This window comes from Watersipora subatra, chromosome 2, assembly GCF_963576615.1.
Source record: "Watersipora subatra chromosome 2, tzWatSuba1.1, whole genome shotgun sequence".
NCBI classification, from domain to species: Eukaryota; Metazoa; Bryozoa; class Gymnolaemata; order Cheilostomatida; family Watersiporidae; genus Watersipora; species Watersipora subatra.
The window spans coordinates 43738888-43753401 of NC_088709.1; the positions used below are offsets into that span (position 1 = coordinate 43738888).

The following is a 14514-nucleotide window of genomic DNA, read 5'->3' on the forward strand; positions in this document are numbered from 1 at the left end:
CCATGCTTCAGAGACAGTGAATTTGAATGTTCTCTTGGCTTGAGTTTCTCAAAACTGCATTCACTTGCCAAAAGTAAGAATTGTCTATGTTTTTGCTTTAAAATCTCAGGCTAGATTATTTATAAAACTTGTAAATGGAATCATACGATCGCCCTAAAGTTGAAATGAAAATTTGTTCGGCGCGAATACTTCTCGCATCGATAGTTTTCCAACAACTCTCTTTTACACTTCTGGCTAAACAAATACTGTACTGTATTCGTCGCCAACATTTGTAGCAACGCTTTACCACACCAAGTAATCTTCATCATTTCTACCGTGCGATGGATCAAGAAATTGTCGTAACGTATGATAATTAACGAACAGAGATTTTTATTGTGTTTTTCCTGATGTACACATAGAACACCAGGTCAGTATAACAAGACATTGCAGTCAAAATTGACTTTAAGACTGCGTGTTTGTACGACTTTTTGCACGGCAAATCATTTGAAGAAGAAAAACGCTCTGTTCGTTGAAGGTATTAGTACTGGCTGAACTGCTTTTATGAGCCGAAGGTGACGTTTTAGTTGAATGGATTATGTATTTTTTGTAGTGTGTATTTTGTTTATTTTCTATTTCCGGCGTGTTCAATGAGCAGATAATACTCCCGTCTTCGTTTTGTTTAATAGGCGCCTGCTCGTCATCAACTACAAAACCGCCAAAGATACAAGTACTGCTTTTGTTATGTTTGTATATGTACGCTTACTTGAATATATTGATAAATAGTTTCCAATTGTCATAAGTATATTAACATAAACTGAGATAGAGACAAACTACGACAACAACTTGCTGTAGCAGAAGTTTTTATATAACCTAATTAGTACAGCTTAAATAGCTAGCAGCTTACACAGTTTACAGATTACATAGCTTACAGCTTACATATGTTAATGAATCACTAGAATGTTCTGCAACAGTAGTAATATTATATCACATATCACTACTTAACATAGTGTGTATAAGTAACGATAATAAAACATTGATAAGTATTGAACTCGTGGCATAAAACAAGAAAATCATGATGATTCTGCAAGTCCCAAATGTACCCAGCCCTACAGCAATTGAGACATACACGATGCAATTATCCAATATAATACTTGGCATTGCTTTAACTTTATATAATGTATATTAAATTTACAGTTGTGTGACAAGCATTTATTAAATATAAAATTCCATTTTAAAAGCCGAAGAGTTGAAATGCATATCGGCACAATTCTAAACACACTTTTAATATCGAATTAAAATTATCAGTAACTTTTAATAAGTGAATTTTATTGATAAGATTAATTGATAATGTGTGGGGTGATTTCCATTTTGGGAGTGTAGGTTAGATTTTAGTGGCTGTACCAAAGGCAACTAACTCTAATGGTCGCCTGGTTTGCTTAATAGTGGGTTTTGTGATAAGATTAATTGAATCCATTGGATTGTTTGCATACTCTACTATATATAAGCTTATTATTAATGCCCTTCTTGGTATTTGGCAAAGCTATTATTATTATTAAATCACTAAAACTTTAACTAAAAAGTAACTTGAATTTTTCCGCTTGTATATCACTTAATGCGTTACAGAGGCTTTTAGGGTTGCATTAACTGGAAAATTTATTTTGACTGTCAAAACCATAGCCGAGCTTGTTAAGTTTTCCGATTGGTCAGATCTACTGTTGTTGTTGTAAATAATTTATATGTAGGCACCGGACCATTCATTTTGTAATAGAGGTTCTTACCCTTTGATCAAATAATAATAGTTCATGGCAATTTTCGCTACATTCAGTTAGAATAGCTCACCAACACGTTGTACATAACTACAGTCAAACATGGATAACTCAAACTTCATGGGACTGAGTGAAAGTGTTCGAGTTATCAGAGCGTTCAAGTTATCAGAGCACTGTCATAAGTCCATGTATTTATTAGTAGATACATGTACATATACAAACTATAATATAAATCAAAAGCATGAATGGCTTGCTTTAAATAAAATGCTTCTAAGTTAAAGTTTAAACATTTTTTATTAAAAAGTATAAAGATTTTTTTATCCCTTGAGATTTGTTTGTTGTTTTAGCTGATGTGACCGCCAGGACGTTTCCAGATTAAAATTGGCAAAACTTGATCGTCGTCGAAATACTCAGAAAAAAATCCATCTTTTTCTTCTGAGCGTTTTAACAGGAATCAATTTTGCCAATTTTAATCTTAAAACATCGTGGCAGTCACATCACCTAAAACTACAAACAAATCTTAGCTGGCCGAAAAATATCTAAATTTTTGGATAATTTTTAAAACTTCACACGAGTAAACATTTACGACCAATCCACAAATGCATGCTTCACATCTGAGTAGTTGTTTCATTTAAAAAACCTATCGAGTGTAGTCTGTGAAAAGGTGTGTTGTCCTTATATATCCACATATAATCACTCTTACAATATGCATTGTGTCGATCTTTATTAAATTTTTATCGCTAATACTTTTTAACGTTTTTAGTTTGGCCGTAACTTAGCTGACATGTTAGCGACCCCATTAATCAGGTTTTATACGGTCTCCTAATCGGTTCTATTATACGGTACGGGGGAAATATATGTACACTATATACCTATAGGGAGCACTTTACTCGCTAGGAAGGCAGAGTAGTCATAGCTCCGCGATTAATGTAAATTCCTTCGGATTAAAACAAACCGAAGTTTGTTTTAAGTTTGTTTCTTCGGCAAAAACTGTTTGAGTTAACTGTGTTAAGTTCGAGTTATCTAAAGCAATTTATCATTGCGTAGGAACGGACTAAAGAATCCGTTCGAGTTAACAATGTGTTCGAAATATCCGTGGCCGAGTTATCCATGTATGATTGTATTTATTTTCCAAAATGAAAGTTGCTACAAATGTAAATGAGACAATGACGTATACCATAACAGAATTCCAGGGAAAGGAATAAAATAAAACATTCTAGGAAAAGTTTGACACAGTCAAACTTTTAGTATTTTACTAAAAGTTAATAAAGGTTACTAAAAGTTGATTCTTGAACTTATTAACCATCAACTGTTTTGGTAACACTTTTTATTATTGGTTAACTGCTGTTATTATTGGTAACACCTGTTATTATTGGTAACACCTGTTATTATTGGTAACACCTGGTAGCCTGTTTGCTAAAAGTTCTAGTAGAAATGAATGAGGATGTACAATCATTTTCTATCCGACTGTTTAAATACTTCGTAGAGGCATGCTTCTTTATAACTAAGCTAAATCGTTGTGGCACGAGTAAATTATGTAATAAACTTGTATAGACATGTTATTATTCCATAAATTCTCAGATTCTTGTCTTGGGTCATTAAGTATTCTGTGAGAACCGGTATTTCTACCTCCTAGAACAGAGTTTGAATAGTTGAATTCCTTAATGTAGCTTGATAGTTCGTCATGTCTTTTTATCAATCATAAGAATGAACGCATTTTCAGGGTTGCCCTGAAAAGGCAAACTTCAGCTTCCATGTTTTGTGGTATTTTTGCATGTGATACCTAGCATTGAGTTATTCACCCACAGTAAGGTTTTTTTTTCCTAATACCATCCATCTGCAGGTTATTCATATAAAAATTATTAGTATCTCAGCTTTTTAGTTGTGGCTCTCAAATGTATTCCCACTTCGAGTCTATTGATGGCTAGTTCTCAATTGGGAATTTGCTAGACAACTGCTCCACTATTTTTTTGCAACTTCTCGGCTCGAGAGGCTTGAGGTCGACAGTGAGATGATAGTGATGAATGTTACAGCTGCTTCATAAATGTTATTCATGGTTCTTCCTTCTGGTGAATCTAGTTGTGGTTTAATTTTTGTGATTCTCCTTAATATTGAAGGTACTCTTCAATGAGATACTTACCAGAGATAATTTTAGAAATAATTAATTTAGTTGATATAGCCAGATTGTTTTCCTAACTACTGCGAAAATGCTGAAGTATGTGATAATAAGTAGGCCTATAATCGTAATAGATGAATTCCTAATACAATGGAAGTACAATATTGAGTCAATAGATCTTTAGCTCAACTTCTTTCCTGACTTTAGTAATTCCGGTGTGTAACTCTATGCTACTATTTATTGTACTTTAGTAATTCTGGTGTGTAACTCTATGCTACTATTTATTGTACTGTAGTAATTCTGGTGTGTAACTCTATGCTACTATTTATTGTACTTTGGTAATTCTGGTGTGTAACTCTATGCTACTATTTATTGTACTTTGGTAATTCTGGTGTGTAACTCTATGCTACTATTTATTGTACTTTGGTAATTCTTGTGTGTAACTCTATGCTACACTATTAATTGTACTTTGGTAATTCTGGTGTGTAACTCTATGCTACTATTTATTGTACAAGAGCCAGTTTTAGTTTTGCATTTGATTGTTGTTAATATTCTCATTTTGCTTTTCATTGCACTTTCAGAATATTATGATTTCTTTACGGCAGGCTCGAGGGTTATCTTATCTTTAATCGTTGTTTTATCATTCCTTCAACCACTCAAGAAGTACAGCCCTTAAGCACTGTTTGTGATAACTTGTACACCATCTTGGTGGTAGTGAGTGTAAGATTTAGGTAAAGCCTGTTCAGTTGGCATACTTGCTCAACTAGTTTAATTAGGAATTTATTACTAGTATCACTAGCAGCATGGGCATAACCAGCAGACAGTGCATTTTGGTCTAATGAAAAGGTAACCTCGGCGAGTGTTAGTCTTATTTCAGTAGATTTTATTGAATGATTTATTCACTCTCCATTGATAATTAACTAGAAATTCCACTGTCATGCAGCCCACGACCAAAGAGATGGCCAGAGATATTGGCAAAAAAATAAAGGGTACTAATGGTTGAGAAATGCAATATTAGCAATCAAATGGCTCTGCAGTGCAATAGGATAACTGCAATGGTAGCTGTAATGTACTGGGTGTGGGTGTTATTATATACAACAATAAGCAATAATGAATGGAAAAGATGTTTATATTTTCCCCCTGCAACAGGAGAAATGCAATATTGGCCAATATTAGAAGTAAAATGCACTGATATTCTTAGAATAATCAATTTTATTAATATAGTAATAATAGAAAACCAATACAAAATTTTATTTACATTTCAAAACGTCATAGGTAGCAATATCGAAAAGTTGTGGTATTTATATAGGTTTTTAGAAAATTTATTTAAAAAGTGTTTGGTCATGACAAACAACAACAATGAAAGGAAAATATTACACGTTTATATCTCTCCCTTGCAATAGGAGAAATGCAATGTTGGCCAATATTATAAGTAAAATGCACTGATATTATTAAAATAACCAATATTCTTAATATAGTAATACAGCAATAATAGAAAGTTATCGTTATTATACTTTAACGACTTTACATTCCGATGCTTAAATTTCTTGATGAAATTTCTAGCCAAGGGTTCGTCTCATTGTTGATGAATAATTTTCGTAAGTTGTGTGCACATGCATTTATCATAAAAACTCCCACACATCGCTCCACTCGTTTGCTCGTGGAATGACTTTAAATTCTATTATACCATTGCTTCTGTTTCCTAAACTAATAACTCATCTGAGAATGAGCACAATGTAAATAAATAGAATATTCAAAGAATGAAAAAAAAAAATTTTGTATCGTAGTGTTGGTGTGTTTAATGAAAAAAGATTAAATTTTTAGAGGCTTTCTTAACCTCTTGTCAACATTCTCCTGAAGTATGTGTTCTCGCCGTTTGATATTATGATTATAATAAAATATTGGTACTAATGTCATCGCTATTAATTTTCAAGGTTTTATAGATAGTGGTAGTAGCTACTTCTATGGTCCTCGAATTCTGTTTACTTTAGAAAAGATTCATAACCATTTTATTGAAGACGAGAGCTACTTGCATCAACTGGGAACCAATAAAATGGATGAGTTTAGTTGTTCTAATCTTGTTCGAAAAAGTCCACTTGTCTACTTATCTGCTAATTTTATTTAATTACTAACAATTTCTTTGAAAATGCATGTAACTAGTAAATACTGTAACTAGTAAATACTTTATTAGTGTGTTACTAGAAATCTATTATAATGAGCGCATCAGGTGAAGGTAATGGAAAAGGTTAATGTGGCAATAGTATTCCGCAAGTGAATGTTTTATTTCAGCTTTTTCGTTTCACTTTTTTCATCTTTAGCGTAGTCATGAGGCCTACCGGTGAACACAAATAGTGTTATTCATACAGGAATCAGGCTGTATGACATTATATAAAGCAAACCCCTATTATCCGTGCCGATAAGCAGTATCATGTATTTGGGTCTTTGAATGGTAAGAATTTATTGCTTTGCTCTAACAGCGCCGGCAAATTTATTCACTTTGTTGTTCACTGGATTTCCATGCTTTATCCTTACTATGAGTCATAAGTCCTTTGCAGACACATTTCCACGTACATGTATGCAAAGATAATCAAAGTTGTAAAGTTGCAAGCTGTTGTTCTCAGGGGTGCAAGAATCAATTGTGAACACAAATGAAGTGTTTTTGCTGTCACAACAACTTGTCTATGTGAATTCGGATTTACATTTCTTGTATCGCAAAACCTCTATTTAAACACCACCTTTATTTAAATGCCACCTTTAATAGAATGCCACTATAGAAGAAGGGTGAAAAATACAACGCCACCCTTCGATGGTGCACCTGAAAAGATTGATCACCACAATCATGAGAACTACCCACTGATTCGAAGTAACTAAGGTCTAAAATTCTAGTTTATCGCTGAGGCCCTAATTCACTGGCCAGTATTACATCCCCAGATGTTATTAGCTGGGAGAAAAAAATTATGGAGTAAAATTCGAAAGCTTTTTTATAGTTAAATTGTCACTGTCGAAAGTTAGTTTTCCCAGTTGATTGTTGCGACTTTAGTGAAAAGAACAGAAAAAGTGCAAAACAAGGTAGTCACACCCTAAAATTAACCTAAGTATTCAAAATGTGGTACATTGTTTGATCAATGCTTTTTTGTCTCGGTTTTTTCTGTGGTTTTTTAAATAAGGTATAATGAACGTGCTGTGATAATCTAACAATAGTTCTACTGCTGCCACAAATCATCTTAATACATCTACTGAATATTTTTACTTTTCACTTCAGATAGTCTGTCATTTGTTATGGTTCTTAAACTCTTTCGCTACCGTAAGCCGATATATCGGCTTTTCAATATTGTTTCACTTTTTTTAATTACGAAGCCTATACTATAGGTAGACCAATAAAATTTTGTCTCCAGTGAAACAATCTTGTTGCCAATCACTTGACATCAATAGAAACCTTTTTGGCTAAACATTTCCAGCAATTCGCGGTGATAAAAGTATCAACCATAAAATGATATATCGGCTTATCAATAGGATTTCACTTTTCTTTTCATTACGAAGCTCACGCATTAGCTAGACCAATCAAAATTTGTCTCCAGTGAAACAAACTTGTTGCCAATCACGTGCACTTAATAGAAAATTCTTTGGTTCAACGATTCCATTTCTAATCATTTTTCAAAACGGCAAAACCAGATCGTTATCGTCATGGCAAGAAAAAGCGCTCCGCGTTCGTTCAATGCAGTGGAATTCACTTTGCACTTATCTTGTAGGGAATTTTGTGTTGAATAAGATTCATTTTACAGTAACACTATATCTGCTTTTACTCTCGAGATATTGCTTAAATACTAGCGGTATATCGGCTTTTCAAAAAATTCGTTTTTTTAGTTCAGGCAGAATGTTCATTCGGTAAGATTTTAATGAAGTAGTGAGCGAGTTAACGATCACTTTTAGATAGTGATGTTCACTAAAACAAACCTTAGTTTCTCAAGCATGTGTACTAACGATTATAAAACCATATGGTAAAAAGTAGAATAAAAACAGCTTTGGTCAAATAATTAAAATATGACAGATTTTTACAGATGTGTCAGCGTCAGCAAGGGTCTCCAGACACTCATCTTGGGTCTTTGATTACACAGTTTATGTTCATGTCTAAAATAGGATCTAGCCAGTATCTTAGCAACCTGACCAGAAGGACACATGGAGCACAAGCTAAGTTTTTTGTTGTCATTAAGGCTCAAAGTATTAGGTCAAACTGTAGATGTACAATATCAAGCAAGGTTGGGCAAAAAAATAAAGATCATACTTTGCTTGCCATTAGGAGGAGTCTATACAAGCTGAACATAGTTTGAATGATTACATTGTGGCCGTTGTTTTAGAAATTTGGATATGGAAACTCCGAAACCCAAAACATTGATGATCTTTGACTTTGATCACACTCTAGTCAACGGGAACTCAAATGTCGAAATACAGAGATTTCAAACAATTCCCTTCACGAAAGAAATTAGGGAATTGTGTAGGAGTGGTCAGAACTACATGGGAGTTATCTACTCTATCCTTCACGACAAAGGGGTGACACCGGAAGAAATGAAAGCACGAATATTAACCATTTCTCTTTTGCCGGGAATGAAGGAACTCTTCACGTATCTCAGTAGTGACAAGTATGAAGTAATCATCGTCTCCGATGCCAACACTGTTTTTATAGAGTGGATATTGACCGAATACGGTATTCGGCAGCAAGTGCGTGACATCTACTCCAACCCGGCAGAGTTCAACTCGGATGGCAAGCTTATTATGAAACACTATCATTACCAGAATAGTTGTGATCTGTCCTCACCTAATATGTGTAAAGGTAAGTTGATTGGCACCCCGTTTTAATCTCTTTGTTTGTCTGAGAATTCTAAGAATATTTAGTAGAAAATCAATACGCCATTTACCTTGTGTTAGAAAATGTCGTCGGCTGGTGATTGAATCAAAGAGTTGCTGTTTTTTCAGGTCAAGCAAGTTTTTGAAAGTTATTCAAATCAATGCATACGTAAATGTCATCTTTCAGTTTTTCAGTCTAGCCATACCAGCTGTTTGCAGATTTGAGTACTAATCCATAGCATTTTCAAATCGAATTTTATGCTCCGCAGTATGTAGATGTTTGATATATGTTGGTTTTACGATTAGAATGAAAAAGTCGGACTCCATTCTTTTGCTTAAAGACTAGAATTTGCTTCAAATAATTCACTGTCAAATCACTCACCTTTCTATCCATTAACAACTCAAATCATTTACCCTTTCATCAAATCAAGTCAAATCTTTTGCATTTTTATTGGTTGTCAAATCATTCGCAATTTCATCGGTTGTCAAATCAATTCAATTACTCCTCCTTTATCTGGGACCACTTCAAGTTACCCAGCCTTAATTATGTTACCAAATAAAGGCAATTTTGGTGCTCTTCAAGTCAAGTTTGAATCATTTGACATGACCTAAAATCTCTCTAAGTGCAGTTCATTGCTTTTTATTTGAAATATAGGATTACTTATATCCAGCTGTTCAGCTTAAAATTCACAATAGTTTTTTCCACAGCTTGTTTCGTGTAAAGTACGTAGCGATTTCTTCTGAGATTTGCTTCTTATGGTAAAGTGATTGTATGTCAAAGCAAATATGTCTCTAAAATACACCGTAATTCATTTAATTTGTTTTACTGCCAAAAATCTTATAATAAATTCTAATAATATTCAGCAGGGAATTGTTACATTTTTAGCATTGTTACTTTCTCTCTGAGGCACACGAACAAACCATGAATATTTGTTCTCGGCTTCTCATGTTATCCTCCTGTTTTTACCAGCCATTTTGTTTATGAAAGCGCAATGACTAGTTGTAGTTTGAGTTTGCTATGCGTACAAAGTGATATATCTACTCAAACTTCACATTATATGCTGGGGAATTCACGTGTCTAGAGGATCATTTGGATTAGTGTAACTGTAATTTCATGCTTGGGTATACATGCTTACAATTGACTGTAGGCCTTTGACAACACACCCTTTGTTCTTGATTGGCTTTCATGAATAAACTAGCGCGAGCCAAGAGAGGTCACTCTCAAGTGAGTGAATCCTTTAAGCCTAAGCCTAAGGCCTTCTGATGGCTTCGATAAATTAGTCGCCTACGCATCACAATATACTAATCATAGACTGAATTTCAGGAATTACAAAGGGCGCATAGAATGTAGACATTCGTGCTGAGGCTATTTTAAGTAGCATCATGTAGTCACTCATCCACAAATCCCCATTATTCAATTGACTATAGGAGTTAGTTTCTACACTAGATTCATATGAAAGTCTTAGTCTTCGCACTAGTTTGGTTGGAAGTGTAACGTGCCCTGTTTTGCAATTTGTTGGAGCTTTAAATTTTTATTTCATTCTAAATTTGAAGGCATACTTTTATTTTGTAACTATATTTAATAATGTTGCATAAAAGCTCATTGCACTTATTGATATGTTTGCTACAGTTTGCAGCCAAAACTGGCTTTTCATGTGAAATGGAAGAGAGTTATGATTGTTGACTCATTACAACCCAGTTTAAGATGACCATAAGGATACTAGGCCTATCAATCTGAAAAGTTAGAAGTTATGTAATAATAATATAATAATAATAAAGTTATGTAATAATCTATCAAATGCTATAAATATATATTAAAAAATGAAACAAACCATACTTATAATACATGCAGAAACATGATTAACATTTTTAAAACAAAAATATTTGTGTCGTGTACTCGGCCAGTTGTGTTCTGAGGGCTGCTTTCGTTTGGAACAATTTTATCTTCTAGCTGTTTAATACTTTCCACAATGTCTTCTGAGTTCAACTCTTCTTCTGCACTGCTGAACTAGTTGATATTAGTATTCAAAACTCTTACGCGTTGCATTTCGTACAAATAACGAAAAACCTTTTGTCGCATAGGTGCTAAGCAAAACTTTCAGCGTAAAACTAGTCGTTCATTTACCATCATAAGTGCAAACCATTTCTCACATACGTCGATGTATCGAGACCGCGTTAAGCAGGGAACTGCTATTAGCCTAACACGGTTTATTGTTTCTATGGTGTGGCTTTCCAAGTTTTAATGAAGAAATCAAGAAGCTTTGGAGCTAGAAAACGGGCTTCAATACGAACAGAAGCAATGAAAGGATAAATTGCTATTGATGTAACCGAGTCACTATTTGCACCATTTTGTGGACACTTCTACTGATCATTTGCTATTATGGGTTTGTAAAAATCAAAGAATGTCAAAGTGGCGGTCAAATAGAGGTGGCGTTCAGTTAAAGGGTGGTGCTCAATTTTTCAACCCTTCTCCTATTGTGTCAGTCAAATAGAAGCGACATTCAATTAGAGGTTTTATGGTAATGTTATTGCTTCTATTATCATGGTATATTATTGCATGCATTGTCACTATATGATATCTTAGCATTATATAGTATTGCTATACACGTTTTCGTGCACTGTGAGAGAGTTATGAGAAATCAGCATGATTATCTAATGGTGCTCTAAGCTGACTGACTGGTACAATGGTAGCGGGCTTGTTTTTGAATCTGATGCTCTGAGTTCTATTCTTGTGCAAGGTCGTTATTATAGTAAAGATTATTATGTAATATATTATTGTTTTATAGTACTGCTATATGGTGAAATATTGTTAAATACTATTGTTATTTAGGTTGTTTCTGTGTTATCCGTGCATACACACTAGTTCACACAAATAAAGTATACCAAGGTTAGTAGCGGTTGTCTCCCCTCTCTTAGTCCATCTAGCAAACAATCAATTCTTTTACTGATTTATGGCCCTCTAAACCTGTCACAACTAATCTGTTTGGGCTTTAATGATTTTATAGCAGCGCTTTTATTAGTAGTGCTTATTGGATCAATAGGTGATGTCGGTGCTGTCGTTAGTTGAGACTTACTACAATAGCACTTTAGTTATCTGGAATTATCCGTAACTTGCGACTTCTAATAGTCCTTAAAGCTGAATCAAGTATGGAAACATTTATCATTATGATTAGATAAGGAAATGTAATACGGTGTTGCATACACGCTACTTGACATCGTATCTCGTTTGTGGTTAGTTTTGAGAGCGTTAACATATAGGTAAGCCAGTTTCGAATATAGTTGTGGTCTATCCGCACTTGATTTAATCTCATAAATAATATGTTTACAATTATGTTTGTTATATGGAAAGAGCCAATAAGAGGAGATCATATTTATGGAAATCTTATATGGTGTGAGGGGTACATGAATTTTAAGTGAGCCTTGTGAATAATATAGAGAGGTTTTTACTATGAACCGTAAAGCCTGGTTGTCGCTGTATGCTGGCGTTAATCCCACAAGTCTTTGGAGATCGTCTGTGATAACGTTGTTTCCGCCATCACAAACACATCCATGTTTACATGAGCTAATAGTCCACGGCATGGCGTTTTCGTTATACAATGCGGGTCGCAGCAATGACGAATGCTAGTCCCACAGCTACTGTCAGGAAAAAAATATAAATCAAGCAATTCGCAAAGGAATATCACCATCACCCAAGCGGTTTATATTGCACAGGCTGTCGTCGATGCTAGGTGAACTATTGGCAAAGTTTGACAGCTGCAATCTTCCGCAATCTTCTGCAATATCTGCGTTGCCTCGATTGTCAGTTTATCGTGCACATAGTTGATGAATGATTGCTGAGAGGACAACTCCAACATATAGCGATATAGTGTGAACCAGTCTTAATATTGCTGGTCAGTTTCCCATTTGCCTCATTTCTGTTGTAATAAATTAGCGTTAAGTATTTTACTACTTTTCTCACAACCACAAACCGAATTTTTTCAATGTCATAAAAAAAACAAAAGTATTTGCTGGTGTCGAGTGCCGACAAGGTCGTCATGTAGAGAAGATTCCTTTTCCGTGAATCCGTCATATCAGATGTAGTTATGTCCTATTGTTCTATTCCAGGAGACATCGTAGACAAGCATGTTCGTAAAAGACAGTTGGAAGGTGTGGAGTATACAAGATTATGCTACGTCGGGGATGGAGGTAACGACTACTGCCCGTCGTTGCGGCTATCGTCTAAAGACTACGTGTTCGTCAGAGCTGACTACGATCTCGAGAACATGATTAATGAAAATCCCGGTGAACTAAAAGCTAAAGTGATTCTTTGGAGCTCAGGCAGAGCCATCCTTGACACTCTAAAAACTTTCGATGCTTAGATCTCAGTTTAGGCTAAATCTCTTGCTTTAGATCGTATTCCCTGACTCAATTATTTGCGCTTTATCAAATATATTACAGGTGCTGGTATTCAATTTGCAACTCCTTCCCAGAATGCATCAAATTTTATGGTTATTTTCTTACTGTTCAGATTTCAAGTGTTAGGTTCAGACTTGTTGAGGGAACTATTTGAACATATGCACTATTGTTGGTTTGCTCATTCTTGCTTGTTCAGAAGTTTATCTTGTCTTATATTAAATATTAGCTGCTATATACATCAACGGTACCTCTCATATATGCACTAATTCTTTAACATTTATTTTATCAATACTCAATAATTTAATATAATGTCATTCAATTTGCCGGCATCTAAACTTTTGTTGTATTTAATAGCTGTTTATTTTGCTAGATTTAAAAGTCTTGTATGTCTGTATGTCTGTATAACTTTGTAGTAGCAACAATCATCAACAAACTGATGTTTTTTATTACATGCCAAAAGAAAGAGAAAAGGGAAAAATGAAAAGACAGAAATCAGGAATTATTCAGTTGAACAAATATGTTTTAAAAGTTGATAGTCTAATTGTATTGCAGAGGAGTTGGGATAGTAAGTTGAAGGTTGTAGTAACAGCAAGTTCATGAACTGTTCATAACAAAATTCTTACAGTATAAATAGATAAAGGGAAAATCGGAGCAAGTGAAAAGCGATTTGATGTTGTGTTAGTGAAGTGATCGGCCGACAGCCTACTCAGACAGCCGATGTATCGTTAATGCATATTCGTTGGAGCAATATTCATGCGTGTTAGAAATTGTCTTCTCTTGGGATGCTAAATCATTCTATCATGTTCATTGAAGAGTAGTGGACATGCAAATAGGAATCATCACTTTTACTATCTTAATAAAGATAGAGTGTCATGTGGTGTTCTATACTCCAGCACACCTGAGCAGCAAACAGCTTGGAGTTCAACTCTAGGAAGGGCCACTAGTTGTCTTGGTAAGGGAATATATAATATATATATATATATCTAATATGTATATAATATATACTATATATATTTAATTATATATAATATATATTAATATATATAATATACATGTATATATTTTATATATAGATACCTCTTTTTCAATTTTATGGCGCTATAGCTAGGGAACATGAAATAAAAAATCAAAGTTAATTCGAGCCGTGACCAGCAAATGTATCAGAGTACAATTCAGGATATTTTGTCAATATTTCTCTGGATGTGATTAAAGTTTATCTTTGATTTGCATCTGTATAAAGTTCTTTGCGATATTGTTTCTTGTTTCAAATAGGTTTCCTGTGATACCTTCATGAATGAAACCAAGTAAAAACCTCCAATACAGAGAACATGCCTAAAGATGAACATCCACAAAATTTTAGTAACTTTTATCAGAAAGTATCAGTATTTTTCTATCATTTGCAATCGTTTTTGATGT

The 14514-nt window shown here is 34.3% G+C and overlaps 1 protein-coding gene across 1 annotated transcript; it reads left to right on the forward strand.

Annotated features, from left to right (window-relative positions):
- The first annotated feature begins 267 nt into the window (after positions 1-267).
- LOC137387695 (pyridoxal phosphate phosphatase PHOSPHO2-like) lies at positions 268-13427 on the forward strand. Its single transcript, XM_068074182.1, has 3 exons — positions 268-406; positions 8217-8689; positions 12808-13427. Exons 2-3 carry the CDS (start codon positions 8227-8229, stop codon positions 13059-13061), a joined length of 717 nt encoding a protein of 238 aa, XP_067930283.1. The 5' UTR covers positions 268-406; positions 8217-8226; the 3' UTR covers positions 13062-13427.
- The last annotated feature ends 1087 nt before the right edge of the window (positions 13428-14514 follow it).